This window comes from Filicampus tigris, chromosome 5 (assembly GCF_054856515.1).
Source record: "Filicampus tigris isolate MCC_2025a chromosome 5, RoL_Ftig_1.0, whole genome shotgun sequence".
NCBI lineage: Eukaryota > Metazoa > Chordata > Actinopteri > Syngnathiformes > Syngnathidae > Filicampus > Filicampus tigris.
The window spans coordinates 11135530-11153150 of record NC_141221.1 but is presented as its reverse complement, the minus strand read 5'-3'; the positions used below and the strand labels follow the sequence as shown (position 1 = coordinate 11153150).

At 40.4% G+C, this 17621-nt stretch overlaps 1 protein-coding gene across 13 annotated transcripts in view; it reads right to left on the bottom strand.

Moving 5' to 3' along the window:
- Window positions 1–17621, bottom strand: part of trpm3 (transient receptor potential cation channel, subfamily M, member 3) — a 152949-nt gene that overhangs the window by 54802 nt on the left and 80526 nt on the right. For all 13 annotated transcript variants that reach the window (XM_086030201.1, XM_086030202.1, XM_086030205.1 and 10 more), the window contains 5 exons: window positions 15728–15807; window positions 11002–11203; window positions 9614–9827; window positions 9354–9478; window positions 7988–8159 (listed from right to left, as the gene is read on the bottom strand). In XM_086030201.1, the coding sequence (XP_085886327.1) occupies window positions 7988–8159; window positions 9354–9478; window positions 9614–9827; window positions 11002–11203; window positions 15728–15807 (793 nt within the window). The remainder of the gene's footprint in view (window positions 1–7987; window positions 8160–9353; window positions 9479–9613; window positions 9828–11001; window positions 11204–15727; window positions 15808–17621) is intronic.

Genomic DNA, 17621 nt, shown 5'->3' with positions numbered 1-17621 from the left:
AACACTTAAAAGACTTCAAGTCAAAGTGATTAAGAAAGTTAAAAACTCTAATTGAAGTAGATAAATAAACTGTCGTTCGTATTAAATCATGGTTCTCTTGCCTTTATGTTAGCGGGAGCCTAACCTTTAGGAGTAAAACATCTAATTATAATAAATCAGATAGTTTATTGTAATTCAGATTCAATTATTGCTTGTTTGCTCAAAAAATAATCGCATATTAAATCACAATCGCAATATCAATGAGGGAAAAAAAAATATTTTTGGATTATCTTTCAAAACTGTTCATTCTTGTGTATTTTTTTTTCTTCAGTGTTCAGTCCATGTTTTTCGTTATAACATAGAATATTCTTTGGAGGATGCATCAGGCATGACCGCTTAAAATCCGGCCCTCTCATACTCTTGACTTTTGACTTGACTTGACATACTCTATATTCCTAGCCTATTTAGTGGTCTCGGTCCAATCCATTCCCTAAACCCGTCACCCCTCTTGTCTTTTTTAACATGCCATTTCTTCTTGCCGTTTTGACTCTTCTAATTCAAAAGCTGTGTATTGCTGGATCATCCCTGCCCCGCACTCTCATCCCGGCTCTGCATAATTCACGCAGCCTCTCGCGCGTAGAAAGACACACGCATTCGGAGGCATACCCACCACCATGACGTTTTGCCTCACACAGACTTGCAAGCGGGACAGTTACATAAGGAGCATATTTTAGGGACCTCATCTGCTTCAAAGAGTTCAAACGTCACTACTGTGCCGTGACACGTCACAAGATTATACACCAGCAGAACAAAAAGGAAGAGGGGAAAAAGAGAGCGACGCATAAGGAAGATGATCTCTTCCATGTTGCTGTTTGCACATTTGGGGTTGCCTTGATGACTGCGGAGGCAATGTCGCGGTATCAAGCGAATTATCGTTAAAGTAAAAGCCACCGTGGGGCAAAAAAGGAAGGGGAGCACAGATGCGGCAGGTTTAATAGTGTGAAGAGCATATTTGGTCATGACCTCTAAATCGTTTGCTTTTTATTACTAGTTTCAACATTGGAAACCAAACATTATCTGAATGATTTTGCTTTTCATTATTTGTTCCAACATTGGAAACAAAACATTATCTGAATGATTTGAACACTTTGCATACATCATAACCCCCATATTACAAATGAGTTCTACAGTCACACTAAAAACAAACCCATCGCATCTTTTAAATCGAGACCCGTTGTCCGAATGAAATCGTTTTCTGTTTACCCCCCCTGCCTAAAATGCATCCGTTGGCAATATGGGAGGAAGATCAGAGTACCTCAACACAAGAACATACAAAGCCCAACGCTTCCATCCCCAAACATCAGAACTGTGAGCCAGTAGTGCCAACCACTAATACACCACGCTCCTCAAAAAGGAAAAACAATGGTAAAAAGATGAGATTTAAGTCTTAACATTGTCAAAAGTACCACACCAACATGAATGCAGAAGTTTGAGACCAACATTAGTTGTCTCTAGAGAACTTTCCTAAATTATTAATAGGTAAGTGTTCGTTAAAATTTCATGTCAAGAGATTTCAAGTGTGCAGTTGTATCTTAGAAACAGATGACATTTTTGGTACATTCACATTAAAGTGATGATGGTGTTGATGCAACAAAACTCTTAGCAAATACAATATCTCATTTGTAATTCTCTGGCGGCCCATGACGACACCCTCAATAGTCCTCATCTTAAGACATTGATGCCCACAAAAATTTCGTCTCAGCATTGTGCAAGACGTGTACTGTACATGTTTTGCTGCTAACACCATCTATCCATTATTTATTCATTTATTGAAGAAGGTGTTGTCGTGACGTAAACAGGTTTGGTTGGCATCCATTGGCTTGGCTTCTTTAGCATCCGAATATGTCTGCTGGTTGCCTTATTCCTTGCTTGAGGTTTGTTCCACACTGGATATTCAACACAATGCTTGTTACTAAGTGTATTATTGATGACAACACAAACATAAACACACCCTGTGTGGAGACTGTTTTTCAAATCCTAATAAAACATTGCTTTAGGCGTTAATTTATCGTTAAAACAATGAACAGATTAAGATGTTCATCAAACAGTTATAACGGTTCTATTTTTCACCGCTGCCTCAACAGTGTGTAGCATGTGTACCATAGAAACGTCAATGTTTTTGAACAACTTTTCTCCATCAGTCTGCACGGTGTGGCTTTGATTGATCGACTTCTACTTCTTTCCTCTGGCGTGCCTCTAAATGATCAATAATGGCTCGTGAAAAAGTACATGACAGAAAACTTGTGTGAGCAAGCTCCCTTCCAGCAAATTAGGAATATCATATTGCTTCGACTCACATCAGACGTCCACTGTAGTATTACAAAGTGTTCTTCTTGGTGCTTAATGAAATCAGCTCCTGAAGGGTTTGGAACACTTGTGAGGTGGGTAGAGATTAAAGGCAATATTCATTTAAAAAAAGATCATAACTCTTTCACTTGTACTTGGTAAAAGGTGTGTCATTTAAAAAAAAAAAAAAAAAGGGGCACATTACGATAGTCCTAACCTTTTATCACTGTCATATTTTGTGGAGGTAGTAATAAATGAAGACTATTCTGACCTTTTCACTTCTCTTGAATAAGGTCTACAATTCCACACTCCACACGGTTGACCATGCACGGTTGACATTCTGTCCACATCACGTTGCATTTCGCTCTCCATGCAAGTCCTCCAACTGCACATGTACCTCAAGTGAGGCCTGGACGCTAACATACGCACTTCAGACTATGTTCGCTCTGCGCCACAAGGTCAGAGAACCTTGGCAATTTGCACCTTACATTTATCACAGGTGCCTTAGTTTGAAAAACTGTTCAACTCCACTCCTGGGCTAGAAAAAAAACCTGTTCACTTCATCTTGGAAAAATGTAGCAACCGGTTGTTTGTCGGCTGGAATAAGCTCCAGCACACCTGCGACCCTAATTAATACAAGCAGTATAGAAAGTGGATGTCCGGGTAGCTATAGTTTCCCTTTTGTGAGACATCCTGGACTGGTTACCAGCCAATAACAGGGTAATTGTGTGGAACGCACTTAGTGGGAATTGATTCCACACCATTCATATGAACACAATCAATACATTATGTTAGAAAAAAAAAAAGTGTCCACACATTTGGATAGAGTCAATACATACCAGTATTCCGTGACCTAAAATTAAGTTTGCATGAGGACAAAAGGGTCTTACAAAAAGCATCGTTTGTTTCACAATGCCTACATGGTGACTGCAAATCAGAAAATGCCGCGATATGTTCCTCCCTCTGTCAGTTTACCACAATTGCCACTGAATTGAAACGACTAGGGAAAAAAAACAAGCAATTTCAAATGCAACTACACTGGATTTTGCCCCCCCCCCCAAAAAAAATAATGTTTTCATAACACAACATAACATGACATTTATTTTCACTTTACAGGTAAAAGAAAGTTGTCGGTATTGACAGTGTTCAACCCGTCCCCCGAAGGTACAAGGCTCTTGACTTTCCCGGTGCCATAGTTTAGCTTTAATCTTCTGTGTATGGGCTAGTCCACGGAGGAGGTCATGAGGTCACGGCTAATCTGCAACACAAGGCCTGATGCCTTTCGAGATTCAATTACCTTGCCTACTTCATTTTTTTTTTAACGTGGGCTGTGATTAATGAAACTGCCTGTGGAGAAGGGTCAGTGAAGGTTGCCTGGAGTTAAAACACACATACTGTATACCCGCATATACAAAGCACTTGTGTCGCTAATATTCCTACTAATTTAAGTGAAATTGGAAGCATGAGCACTCAAGGTGCCTCCGTCATACCGCTAGACTTGATTTGAACTTGGTGAAATGTTCTTCTACTGGATCTGGCAATAAGACTGCCTCGGAATGAGTCAATGTTGCTGTGAATGATATGCTTTTTTTCTTGAAGAAAGTCAACCCAAACACATGTTTTCACGAATATGTTCTATGCTGGCCCACCAGGTAAGACAAAGCATTCTGATTAATATTGCGTTTGTGGAATATGAGAAATCCACCCGCTTTTAGCCATCTCGGGGGCAGCCATTTTGTCACTTCTGTCAACTGAAAATGACATCACAGATGCTTTGGGCACAGGTAACGACCAATCACAGTCCATCTGTTTTCTAAAGCTGAGCCATGATTGGTCGTTATCTGAAACCCTGAGCAACTGTGATGTCATTTTCATTTGACAGAAGTGACAAAATGGCCGCCCCCTGAGCTAGCTAAAAATGGGTGGATTTCTCATATCCCACAAATGCAATGTTAATCAGAATACCTTGTTTCAACTAGTGGGCCTTCAAAGAACATATTCTTGAAAACAACATGTTTGGGTTGACTTCCCCTTTAAATTAAAGAGAGAAAATGAAAAAAAAAGGATGACGACGGCCTTTCAGCAGACTTTTTAACTGAAGACTCCTCTAGGTATAATGTGTCATCGCAGTGAATGCCTTCTGATCAGTTCCATGCTTCCTTTTCACTTGACATTCATGTTTTCCCCCTTCAGCTCACCCTGTCAGACCCGTCCGTCTTTTCTGCTCACTTTCCTTACTCCCCCAACTTACTTCTGACTTAGATAAAGTACATGACTGAAATGCAACTCACTCTTGGCTGACGCATACCAACGCTTGTGCTTGAGTTCACTTACCGGCAGTAGATGGCGTCAGTTATTTTATTTATATGCTGTAGTTATTCCTCAGCATATTTTTTATACCATTTGTTACAACTAGGATACTTTTACACTATGTCCTCTGTTATGTAAACAGTCTTCCTCTCCAGTCCATTTGCATGTTTGCTGAAGTTCGACCAAGCCAGTCCATGTCACTGCACAGGGCACAACTTTAGTCTAGCAAATAAATGTGGCTGCTGCTATTTAGCCAAAGCCATTTTTTTATTTTACATCTGTCAAAGTTGTCCATGAGAAGCTTCTTTTTGGCACGTTTCAACTGGTGAGGATACACTATCATAGAAAGCGCAATTGTCACATTCAGCTGATTAAACTGTGACGAGTTATGATGTTTGTGATCACAGTTAATGTGATGAGACCTTAGCAATGTCATGAATTGACAATTTGCAATGCATTACCGACTAAAAGGAACTGATTCTAAAATAATTGATTTCTGCTTATAATGTCATTTCTACATTATAAGTGCCGGTTGCTTGGTCGATAACAGTCGTGGAGAGTGAGGTATGTATCAAACACAGACGCAGCAGGATTAGAAGAACATAATCGCATAATAAAACCCCGAGCAGAATATCTTGCCCAACCTCACTTTCACCACATGTGATTATATGTTATCCCCAAAACAGCCGGCACGAGTATTGCAGCTAAACTCTTCACTCTATAATTTCTTCATTTCTTTAATTGGACGGCAGGCTACAGCGGGATGCTGCAGGGAGCCGTGCCGAGAGGAAAATTGATACCTCTAATACTTGATTTTGGGGGCTGGTAATCAAATTCATAAAATAACTGTCTAGTAACCCAACAGTGAAGGTGGAGGAAGCAAATATAAATATAGCGGTACCTCTCGTTTTTGCACACAAGACGAAGCACAGAATTGGCTGAAGGATAGTTTGTATCTTGACAAACTTGTGAGTCGGCTCGCTCGCACCTGAAGGCACCACTGTACCTCTAAAGTCTGATAATTGATCAGATATTAAGAGCAGAGGCTCATTTGCATTAGACTGGGCCACGCCCTCCAAACAGCGTCGTCATTTTAGCAAGAGGGTGAGATACAATACTTCTGTTTCATGAATGTTTCAATGTACGCACTAGCAAAAGACTATCAATCTGGTATGCTGAATTTCAGATAAGCTCGCTTTACCCTTCGTAGCAGTATTGCTTATCTCGTCGGCAGATCCCCTGACACTAAGGTTTCTCCTTGGGATCTGATAAAGACAAAGTTAAAGCGGGGTAAAATTCGGAATCCCATCAGGCACTTTACATTGCTTTAGCCTGGATTGTCAGGTGGTTGTGTGACAATTGGGCGTCCCTTTGCCTTCCCAGCCCCTTTCGTATGATTCCAGGCATAGGATGACAAAGGGAAGTCCACAAGACACATGACTCGATGGTGAGCAGAGAGAAAGTACATTTGTGCGTCTAACCATTTAACCCAAAGGACATTGCTTGAAGCAGGGATGTGTTTTTTAACGAGATCAGACAGACTAACCAAAAATGCCGATATCAAAGGTGAGGACCACATAATGTCATGGTTTTAAAAAAATGCATCGGTCTCCTTGGCTTTAAAATGAATGAAATCATATCGGCAAACCCCTTTATACATTTACAAAAGGTGTTTGTGTGGATGTTGACAACAAAAGGAGGGAGCGGCAAATAAATCACGGCTGCACTCACCGTTTCCTCCGATTCAGGTCTGTGTCCCTGACACGTTCGAAACAATATGGTGAGAGGCTATTGAGATTGAGAAATGTATTTAAAGGGGGGAACGGGCGGCGGGCTTTGTGTCTGAGTGTGAGAGAGCATGGGCGAAAAATGAGAGAAATGTATTTTGTATTTGAGACGATCCATTTGGGTTGCAGCCATGGTATTAAATGAACATTGAAAACTGATAAATGCATTGTGACAGCGGCTCAATAGCAAATGACGACCGTGCACACGAGCAAATACGTGCACATGTCCACACAAATACGCATGAATAGAGTGTATACACATGAGTATGCGCCCAAAATACAAATAGGCTACTGCTGGCCTTTTCTGAGCATGATGTAAGCTAGATGCAAACATGGACCAATGGGATACAAGGATGACTACAAAAGGGATGGAAAACATTGTGTGATGTTAATTATGCCTCTCAAAATACGTAAAAATGACACTAAACCTTCATGTCCCATCACTTGTTAATCACATAGTTGACAGCTGCCTCATACTCCCAAAAAACACTCTTGGTAGAACTGACCTTTAAGGATAGTGCGACATTGCTGATGTGTTAGCACGCCCAAATTAACTTGAGCAAGGCAATAAAATGTCAGGTTGTTGGGACTGCAATACATCTTTGCTCTTATACGTTTTTGCTCTAAAGTGCTTTGAGTCATTTGTCTGTCATACACACAAACATCAAAGCCAACAAATAGCCAAAGTAGCATCACAGTATTAAAACTTATTATCTTAATATTGGTCTCAAGATTTACATCTATTTACATTTCAAAGTTGACGTCTCCAATGATATTTTTGTAGTGCGAGTTGGATCAGAGTCATCGAAATGATGCCATTTTCCCACCATCCCTTTTCCGTTTACCAGGCCAACTTGAAAGTAGCGATCAAAGCGGGATGTTACTGTACAACAACAAGGTGATGACAAATGTGCTCCATCATTGAGTGCTTTACATTACCGATATGATATAAACAGTACTACCCAATATCTCCTTTTAGTTAGTTGAAAAATATCTTCGAGAGTAGAGCAATGTCAAGTCGAGTAGGAAGTGTCCCGTGGAAAAGGAATTTCCCACACCGAAGAGACACCTTTTCACCATGAGGCCAAACATACCTTACATAACATACTTTAGGCTAGACACGATGTTTTACAAAATCACTCCAAGACAACCCAAACAAATATTTTTTTCATACCAATGAGATCATTTACCTTCTGTACTGGAGAATTCATCATGCCATGTTTTGTCTTTATTTGGTATATATTGTGGCATAGCAGAACAAGAAAATGCGGAATATCAAGTCATTTAAGGAAAAAGTTCAACTAAGCTGTCAGGAAGCTTTGAAGAAAAAATAAACCTGTCCTGAAGGAAGGGACATTTTCAAAAGGCTAGTGGAGTTTGCTAAAAATAGCCTCTGTATGTGTAGCGTAAATCAGGTACTGAATTGTCAGGCGGCGGTCGGACAATAGAGTGCAAACCCAGTTGATGCACCGTGTTGGGATTACAGTCATCACAGTGTACCGATTCCCGTGCCAAGGACTCAGGCTAAGTGGATCAATCATACCACACGTATGCATGACACTCACGTGTGTTGATCTTCTGTAAGGAGATGTGTTTCTCTAACTGTCGCCGCAGTTTGACCTCAGCGCCGTACTTTCCTGTGGTGCCGTTGTCGGCCAGGATGAAGTGTGAGTGGAGACTGTTGAGAACCGTCAGCTTGCTCATCGGGTTGGACATGGTCTGGTACGGACGCACCACCTGCACAAAACATGTAAAAAAAAAAGAAAAAAAAAGAAAAATGGAAACATGCCTGAAGATACAGCGTAAAAACAAGTTATTCACATCAGGGTGCTTTTCTTGAAGTAAAAAGCCATGAAGAGCATTTCAAGGTAAATTCTAAAGAAGAAAATAGTATCGAGTGCATGAAGATGCACATCTTATTGTACGTTGTTCAGATCCACTAATTTTACCTGCACCACATGAGGTTTGGTTGTCATCCACATCACCCTTTTTTTTTTACTTTGTATATATCTTGTGATCCTGTTTTAAATATATGATCCTTTTTTTACCCTCCTAAAACAGTGCATCTCAATTATTTTCTGTTACGACCCCCGAGGAAGTAGAAATTATTTCCCCCTCGCCCCACTCTCCGCCATGACTATAAATATATAAAATTATGAGAAGTGCACCTTTCCATAACATTGCTTGCATCCTTGTTTTCAAGAAAAATGAAAAAAAAAAAGAAATATAAATCTGCTGAATAACTTTATTAACATTGTTTACACTGCCTGCACACACTCTTACAATGTGAGTGCCACTGCCACCTACTGTAGTGGATGTGCAATTACGTTTTATTATAGCACAGCAAAAAAAAAAAAAAAATTCCCTGGGGTCACATGCCGCCCCCCAGGGGGCCCCGTCCCACGAGGCAACTGGCTTGGTTAGGGAAGAAAAATAGAATTTTGTCTTCATTTATTTTATAAAACACTTTTGCCCATAACAAGGCATCCTGCCAGACATTTTGAGCTGAAGGTTTTCTAAAAATGATTTAATTAGCAAAAGCGTTCTTATAAAATAAAGAAAGACGAAGTATAAACAAGAAATGTTTAAAGCAATTAAAATGCCTGAGACAAACATTGTATTTCTCCTGAAAGAAAATAAATCAATACGTTTGACATTTTACATCACACAGCAAGAATATTTGTCATATCCTATGCTGTCTAAAATCACACCAATACAATACAATTTTATTTATATAGCGCAGATGAAGATGGCATTTGTAATGCATAAAAGTTTGGCTTTCATCACCATTTTTTTTTTTTTCACTTCTAATGTCAAAGGAACATGACCTCCTTTTGAACTATTAAAATACTGCAAATTGTAGGTGTTCACTGCAATTAGTTTAGCAGGTAGAGAATTTACTGCAGAGTTGTTTCTCGCTTTATCACTTACGTCTTTGCCAACGAGATCCTCCTGATTTTCCACGATGCCCCAGGGAGCAATACCAATGGTGCAGATCTTTCCCCGGGACTTGGAGGCGTGGTCTTTTAATGCATCACCCACATGGCGAATGACCCCTGTAATTTACATGTGAGGCAGGGCCAGAAAGGAAAACAACACATTGTTATGATACTGAGAATCCGCTCGCCCCTCCCTTGTTCACATTCAAATAATTCATTGCATTTGGCCTCGCTGGCATGCTTCAATTTCACCTGTATTGACCCCTCCAGTGAAGATCCAAGCTCCGGTCGTCATGGCAGCCTTGATGAGCCCTTTGCCAAAAACCTGCTTGAGTTTTGGTTGCAATTCAAAGTTCTGAAGCCCCCCGTGGACTGAGATGAGCAGCTTGGGTAGTTCCAGCTGCCACTCCTTGGTCATCAGATGCAGCAGCAGGTCCGGCTTGGTGTCATAAGACACTCGCACGTACTGCAGACAGATGGACACGTGTCAGAGATCATGCTGGTATATGGACACCCGCCCGGGTGAATGTTGCTTGTTTTTCAAGCAACAAACATGAGACAGATGTTTGCTATAATTGGAGGCCACGTGTTTTATGAAAACATCTGCTTATTTATCTAATTCATCCTCAGACACCCAAACTAACATATGCATGGCATGAATATTTCAACTCTGAAAATAAATGAGCTACAATTCACCTGTAATCATCTACGCGAACTGCATGGATGCTACCATTACCAGTGACGAGAAGAATCAGATGCAAAAGTCATTTGAAATAAACTCATTGCAATTCTAATTATCTTCAAATTATAGAGTCTTAATTGGTTATCCTGTCTTGAATTAGTATTAGAATGGTGATCCAACATATGATGTGGGTTTTTTTCATGGCTAGCTTCTCCTGCGGTGTCATTTGAACTGAACTTTGAAGACACTTCAGTTTGTAATATATATATATATATATATATATATATATATATATATATATATATATAGATATATAGATATATATATACATACACACATACACATTTATATACACATATAAGTATATACACGTATACACACACACCTACAGGTACATGTACTTGCACTTTTAAGTATATAGGCAACTGGCTGACTTAATTCATTTCAGGTTTTTGGTTCTGTTTAACGAGTACGTTTTCTCTCCAGATTCCAGCCAATTATTAGTTTGCCTACTCTTTTACCGCGCAAAGTTGGATACACTTTGTTTTAATGTGGTTCCAGCCAGACTTCTGTGAAAAGCGTTCTCGACCACCCAAACACTTTCACGTCACGATTACATGTCGATCTTAGGTTAGCTTAGCAATTAGCATAGCTTCTCTGTCTTTCCTTGTCGTCCTTCATAAGGTGACTCGAGCAACGCACGTGCATCTAGCCTAGCAAAGCTTTTTGTGACGTCTCGGTGGTTGAGTCTGAGTTTTGCAATTCAATATATATTGATGAGGCGCGAAATGCAAACGTCGCCTCGCAAACTGCAATGTGAAACTGCTTATTTGGAGCCTTGACATATTAATATCATTATTAAAGATAATTTGAGTACATTTGTTATTTGAGTCTCTCACTTTCAAAAAGGTTGGTGAGTCCCTGATATAGCGTATCGGTAGGTGTGTGGTGTGTTCACCATGGCTTTGTTGGAATGTCCTCCTCCCTGGAACTCAATGGTGCCAAAGGCATCCGTGGGGCTGAGCTGAGTGTGTTTGCTGATGGACCACTTCTCAGACAGACTGTCATTCTTGGCCGGTCGTTCCGCCTTATCATTGTGACTGGATGAGATGCCGGGGGGAAGGCCCACGTGCTGTCCTATCAGGCGACCGCAGCAGCACCTACATGAGATGAGAACTCGGCAATCAACGGTCGTCTTTTTTCACCAAATTGGAATACATGCAATAGTATTTGAATGGACAAAGGCTGTAGTCTAGTTGTATGTATGTGAAGGACAAATGGAGACGGCATGGTGTGTCTGGTTGTAAATATGAACAGCCTGTCAACAGATTTGTGTCTTCTCATGACAAGGACTTTTAAGGTTCTGATGGACCTTTGCACTCTGTTATCAGCTCTATCTCTTTTCATTTGCTGCTCTGAACTCTCCTTGTCCCTCTACAGGAGCTATTCAAGTGAAAGTTATATGGATGCCGCTGTTGCATTACAAGTTTATTTCTTATTTGGATGTTGCTTTCACATTTATTTTTTCAGTCCCACGGGATGAAGACGAAGTGTCTTGGAATCTGATTTTGTAGACACTTCATATTTCCGTCTTCAATGCTTTTCCTTTGCCTCCTGCAACGCAAGTGTTTGTTTTCTACTAGAAAGAAATGATGTGATCTCGAGGGAATTTCCTTCTACAACATTCTAAGTTAATCCTTTATCCAAACAAAGTGTAACATACTGAAGCTTTCCTCTTTGCATCAAGGCTGGTTGGAGAGGAATTAAAATTTTTTGGGGAGTTCTCATCAGAGCGGCGACAGCTGTTGCAACGATACGAATCGCATCAAAGAAAGCAATTCAGCATCGGGAGAGCAATGCATGAAACTGATTTGCAGCACGCTCCCCTCACTTATTTGGATTGTTGTGGAAATGAATGACCTCATAAATGTTGATGAATTGAACCTGGTGAATAATTTAGCCGAGCCAGAAGCGGAGACAATTGTGACGGTGACCTTAAACAAAACAATCCTTTGTTTGTTTGTTCTGAGGAATGAATAAGGCGATCAGTGATTAAAAAGCAAAACTAAGTGGTGAATTTCAACCTTTCCCCATCTCATCCATATTCAAAGAGCCAATTAGAATAATCACAATAATGAGTGCTGTTAGGCTGCGCTCCATTGTCAGACGTTCTCCTCAAGAATCTTCACCACATTAACAAATTGCGGCGAGAAACGGACGTCTGTTATTGTTAGTCGTGTCCTCAGGCCAGGTCCTCGCTGTCCTTCCGGAGTCAGAACATTTGACAGCGACTACTGATATGAAAAGACAAGCGTGTCAGACCCTTGGCTCCACAAAGCATCGGCGTGTCCATCTTGACATCGCACAAGTTAGCTCCGTCGCTCCTCACCAGCAGGTCGCTCAATTTATTTTTATCCTTAACTTAGAGCTGCTCCATTATGAAAAAAAATTATTAATCACGATTATTTTGGTAGTAATTGAAATCACAATTATTCAAATGATAATTTATTTTTTGGTACAAAACTTGAAAATGTTCAAAGGTAAAAAAAAAAAGGTAAGACAAATACATTTAAGTTCCCTTTGGACCAAAGAAAATTAATAAAATTAGTTATTATAAAATTAAAAAAAGGTGAAAATGTATAAATTCAAGCATGATTTCTTTGGGTAAACAAACATTGTGCATTGGATACAAAATGCATATTAATAAGCGTTTTTTTACGATTAAGTCAATTTTGGATTTGTGGAGTGTAATAATCGTAACTGTCATTGAATTTCGATTAATTGCACAGCCCTACCTCAACTTATAAAGTTTGACAGTAACCATGCTTGCCCTCATCTACTGCATGACTTTGTATTGATGTTATCTTGTTCACTGTTCATTTAGAGCAGAGGTTAATTGCGCTCACCTTGGCACCAACATTTTGCAATGGTCATTAAGTCGTGACCAACTTATATCGAGGTCAAACCAAGCAAATTAATTCATTACAAACAAAGAAAGTGTGGCTCTCTTTTATTTTACATTATTGCACTTAATTACATGCTTAATTTGAGATCACATTATTAGGAAATAGAGAAGGAGCATGATTATTTGATTGTGAGACCATCTCTTTTTAAAAAAAATAAAAGCCAGTCCGACATTGGACGTGCATTAATCATATCTAGCCATGAAACCTCCCAGAATGGATTCAAGGATTTTGGGTCACATCCGACCAGCTGAGAATCGGTGAGTAGTTATTTTTTTCTTAATATACATTTCAATTTTTAATTTTGTGTTTGTATTTTTCCACAAAGTAACCTTTACAAAAACTGCGAAGCCTAAGGCAGCTGTCAAATGGTGACGGCCTCACGTCTGTCTGAATGATACCTGAAAAAGAAATGGAAACAAGGAAAAGGAAGTGTATAGTGAATTTGGGGACACCTACACAGCTGAGGAATATTTCTCGATACCACCTTTCAGCTCTGTAAAACAAGCACAAACGTGGTCTAAATTGTACCTCAGAAGTGAGAGCTGTGCCACTTGATGGAATCTTTAAAACCTTTATCATGCTCCAATGTACTTCTATCGTTCTCAAAATGCATTTTTGCCAGTACTTAACCTCTCAAGGACTGAAATGTCATCGTTCACGAATCAGGAACTCTGATTTTAGGACGTAGATGTAAAACTTGGTGTACTAGGTACTTGCCTGTGGTCAGTCAGTCTATGTGTCTGCTCCAGGACTTAGCCTAGGCTAAACTCTCCCCAATCAAAATCTAGGACACTGCCGCTGGGTCGGGAAATTGAGGGGGCGTGACTGAGTTCACTGGTACATTCAGAGTCTGGGCTGGTGAGAGCCAAGTGAGATTTGAACGCCTTATCAGTACATTCCTCCTGCTTGTTGGTCGGTGATGATAACGGGGCGCATTGAGCTGCCCATCCGTCCTTCTGGTCTGAGTGATCACCTTTCTTTAGACTCAGGGTCATTCATCTGACAACTCCTCTTCTACAGAAAAAAGCGATGTCTCCACACCTGCTGGAGCACCTGAATGCCTTCAGGAGCCTTTTTACCTTTATTCCTCACCCATCGTGGTCAGGGTCGCACGGCTCCGTTGTTTGCACACTGGCCCGCTATCGACATTTGACTTTTTCTTTGAAAGCGTATGAAACGTCATCAGTCATATCTTGGGTGTATAACTGCTTCATCGCCGGGGTTGGAAGAGGAGGCACTAGTGAGGCCTCGGAAGGCGCCCAGGGTGCATATAGCAAATATACAAATCTAATCCATCCACATCCCAGCCTTCACTTCAGTTGTGAATGAATGCTGTTAAAGGAGGCAGCGCATATGCGGAAAATAATAGCATGTGTAAAGCCCGACAATCCCCCCCCCCCCCGTGAGCTGGCCCCAGTCTGTGTTGTTCAATTCTAATGCTGCTTTTGCTTTTTATAGGAGGTAGGTGCATATGGCACCGCTACTACTCCATTGTGCAATAACGCAAAAGGATGTGTCTGATGTCGCAGAAGCTTTGCATTAACTGATAAATGCAGCACACGGATGACAGTTATGTTTATTTGGTTTGGGACAATTTGCTATAAGCAAGCTGCGGTTGTGTATAACAACATCTATGGGGACAGCTTTTCCCTTCTTCAGTTTTCATCATCATTACAGTTTCACACTGCCTGCACCACTGAGTGTAAGTGTGTGTGAGAGAGAGGAGGAGAAATTGAAGGTAGAACACCCATCAATGAAATCATCCTGTAGCAGACGATGGCCTCTTAAAGCAGAAGTCAACCCAAACATATTTTTTGCACGAATATGTTCCAAGCATGCCCACTAGTTAAAACAAGGTATTCTGATGAATAATGTGTTTGTGGAATATGAGTTAAGCAGCAAACTTCTGTCAACTGAAAATGACATCACAACTGCTCAGGGCTCACCTTCAGAAAACAGGTCAGCCGCTATTGGTTGTTACCTGAGCAGTCATGATGTCATTTTCAGTCGACAAAAGTGACAAAATGGCCGCCCCCTGAGATGGCTAAAAACGGATGGATTCATTCGTATACCACAAACGCAATATTTGTCATATGGTTTCTCTGTGCCTTGTTATGTCTTTTTAACACATTTTATCAGGTTGTGCACTTTGTGTGGGTGTGTGTGAATGATTGCTGATGTACTATTGGATATCTGTCTTGGGTTTGTTGGGAGGGGGGGCATGAACGGATTTTTTTTTCTTTTTCTAATTATCTATTTATTTTTCATGATAATTTTATTTTATTTTTATTTTTTTTCTAATGTTTTGCTTTGAATGTTTTAAAGCACTTTGAGTTGCATTTTTATGTATGAAAAGTGCTATATAAATAAAATGTGATTGATTGATTGATTTAACAGAATGCCTTGTTTCAACTAGAGGGCCTGCATAGAACATATTCTTAAAAAAAATATGTTTGGGTTGACTTCCCCTTTAACTCATATTCAGGTTGGAGTATAGATTTCTCCTTTGGGCTCAAACAGTAAACATAGATAACTTTTAAAATGTTATATACAAAAAGTATGTCGGCAATAATCGTGTGATTAAGATTATGCAAGCAACAATTACTTTAACCACTTTTGTTACGTCCTTTGCCCTGCTATATTCTGAGATAGTCCATATGTAATGTCCCCACATAAGATGTTGCAGGACGAACATTTGAATTTGTGTGCATTACTTACCTATGGGGGTCTTTGGCGCTCACAATGATATGAACACATTCTCTCTTGCTGAACGCTCTCTCTATCCATGATTTCTGTGCCTGTGGACACCAAAACAGAACATTAAGGTTAATGGCGCAGTGGGTGTCAAAAGGACAAAACAAGAAAATCGAGTTCACCTGAAAATGGCTTTTGGGAAATGCTTACACAATGGTAAATGGGACTTTGTCGTGCGTAAGTACCCATAATGCAGCAGGACATCGTTTAGCGCATACTGTACATAAAAATGCAAGTCATCGTCTAAGACAAGCAATTTGGGGACACGCGGATTGCGCTTGAGACACACACACCTCCAAACATGATTTAGAAGCTAAGCGCATTGGAAAAAGCCCACATTGCTGTAAAATTGAGTGCCTCAAACATAATTTAAACACTCTGACACAAATGCGTCATGTTGTGAGTTGAGTCCAACGTGGCTGAAAGGAGTTGCTGGGAGAAAGAGAAAAAGCGGATGTTAAATGCACTGAGGCAGTAAATGATGTCAGTCCATGTTGCATTGCTAAGTGATGTGCAGCCAGCAAAGTGTGTGCCTGCTTACTGATATTTTATGCATGCAAGGGAGCCATCATACCATATATGGAAAAAATTTGCGGCAGTGAATAACTGTGCTATATCATAATGAGGGCGGTGTTTAATATTTTGGTTACCTCGATTACTTACAATTGACAACACTGAACAAACGGTTGTAGGAATGCCTCTCTGTAAGTGTCAATGTAAACTATAAAAGTGGAGCGTTCGATAGAGCTCTTGTATCACATCTCATTAATATGCAAATAGTCTTTATGTGGCCCAACGCGCGGCGAGAACATTCAAATAAGGAGGCAGCATTATGCAGCCACACAGGAATTGTGCAAGTGGTAGTCGTGTTGGTTGCTGGTCTGAGTGACAGTAACACATGTGGGCCAATTATCCCGCTGCACACGTGAACAGTGGCTCTGCATACAATGCCTGCGGCAAGGGATTAGACTTGATATACATCTGTTTAGATAATCCCAAAATACATGCACAAATCCTTGATAAATAAATACTAAGAAGAATCCGTGCAAGACTCATCACAGCACATACTCTATGAGAGAAAAGCACAGAGTGCTCAGCTTTTATTAACAGTCTCTAGTGGGAATGGTGATTTAGATATAAGCAAGCAAGTTAAAAACACAGTGTTACTTGATAATTGGCCAAGAAGGGCTTCTAAACAGATCATACTGGGTTGCAAACTGAATACATGCACCATATAAGAGATCGAAAAAAGGAACTTTATTAACGACACCACAAAAGAAGGCCGACCCACGGCCTTCTATGTATTCAAACTTCCATAATTCAGTGCCAGTAGCACTTAAAAAGATGCTGACAGTTGACGAGTAAAAATCAAAGTGTTATCCTCAAAAAGAGACCAAAACTATGCCGATACTCCAAATGGTTCAAGTACAGCATCAAATTTACTTTGGCGCACCTTTCGTTCAGGTAAAACTGCCAGGTGGAATGGCAAAGGGTTAAAGTACCTTCTGCTCATGCATAAGATGTAATACCCTTCCATACCATCGGCGGCGGTAGTCACTATTTCTCATTGTTAGAAAAATCCAACCGGAAAGATGTTGGCCGGGGGCTGATTATAACAACGTGAACAATGCATTCGGCTCTATTCTTCGCTCACGATGAATTCCCACGCAAAGTAAACCCTCACGTTCTTGACACGGTATTGTGAAATACTTACATTGTCAACCCTCGCTCTTGTACTTGTATGAAGATTAAGGCAGCGGAAGCCTGCTCGCTGTTTTTCCGCCTTTGTCACTTCCCGTTGGTGCTCCGCGCGCTGATTTGCTAGCTAACAGCCAATCAGAGTGACCAAATGTCACGA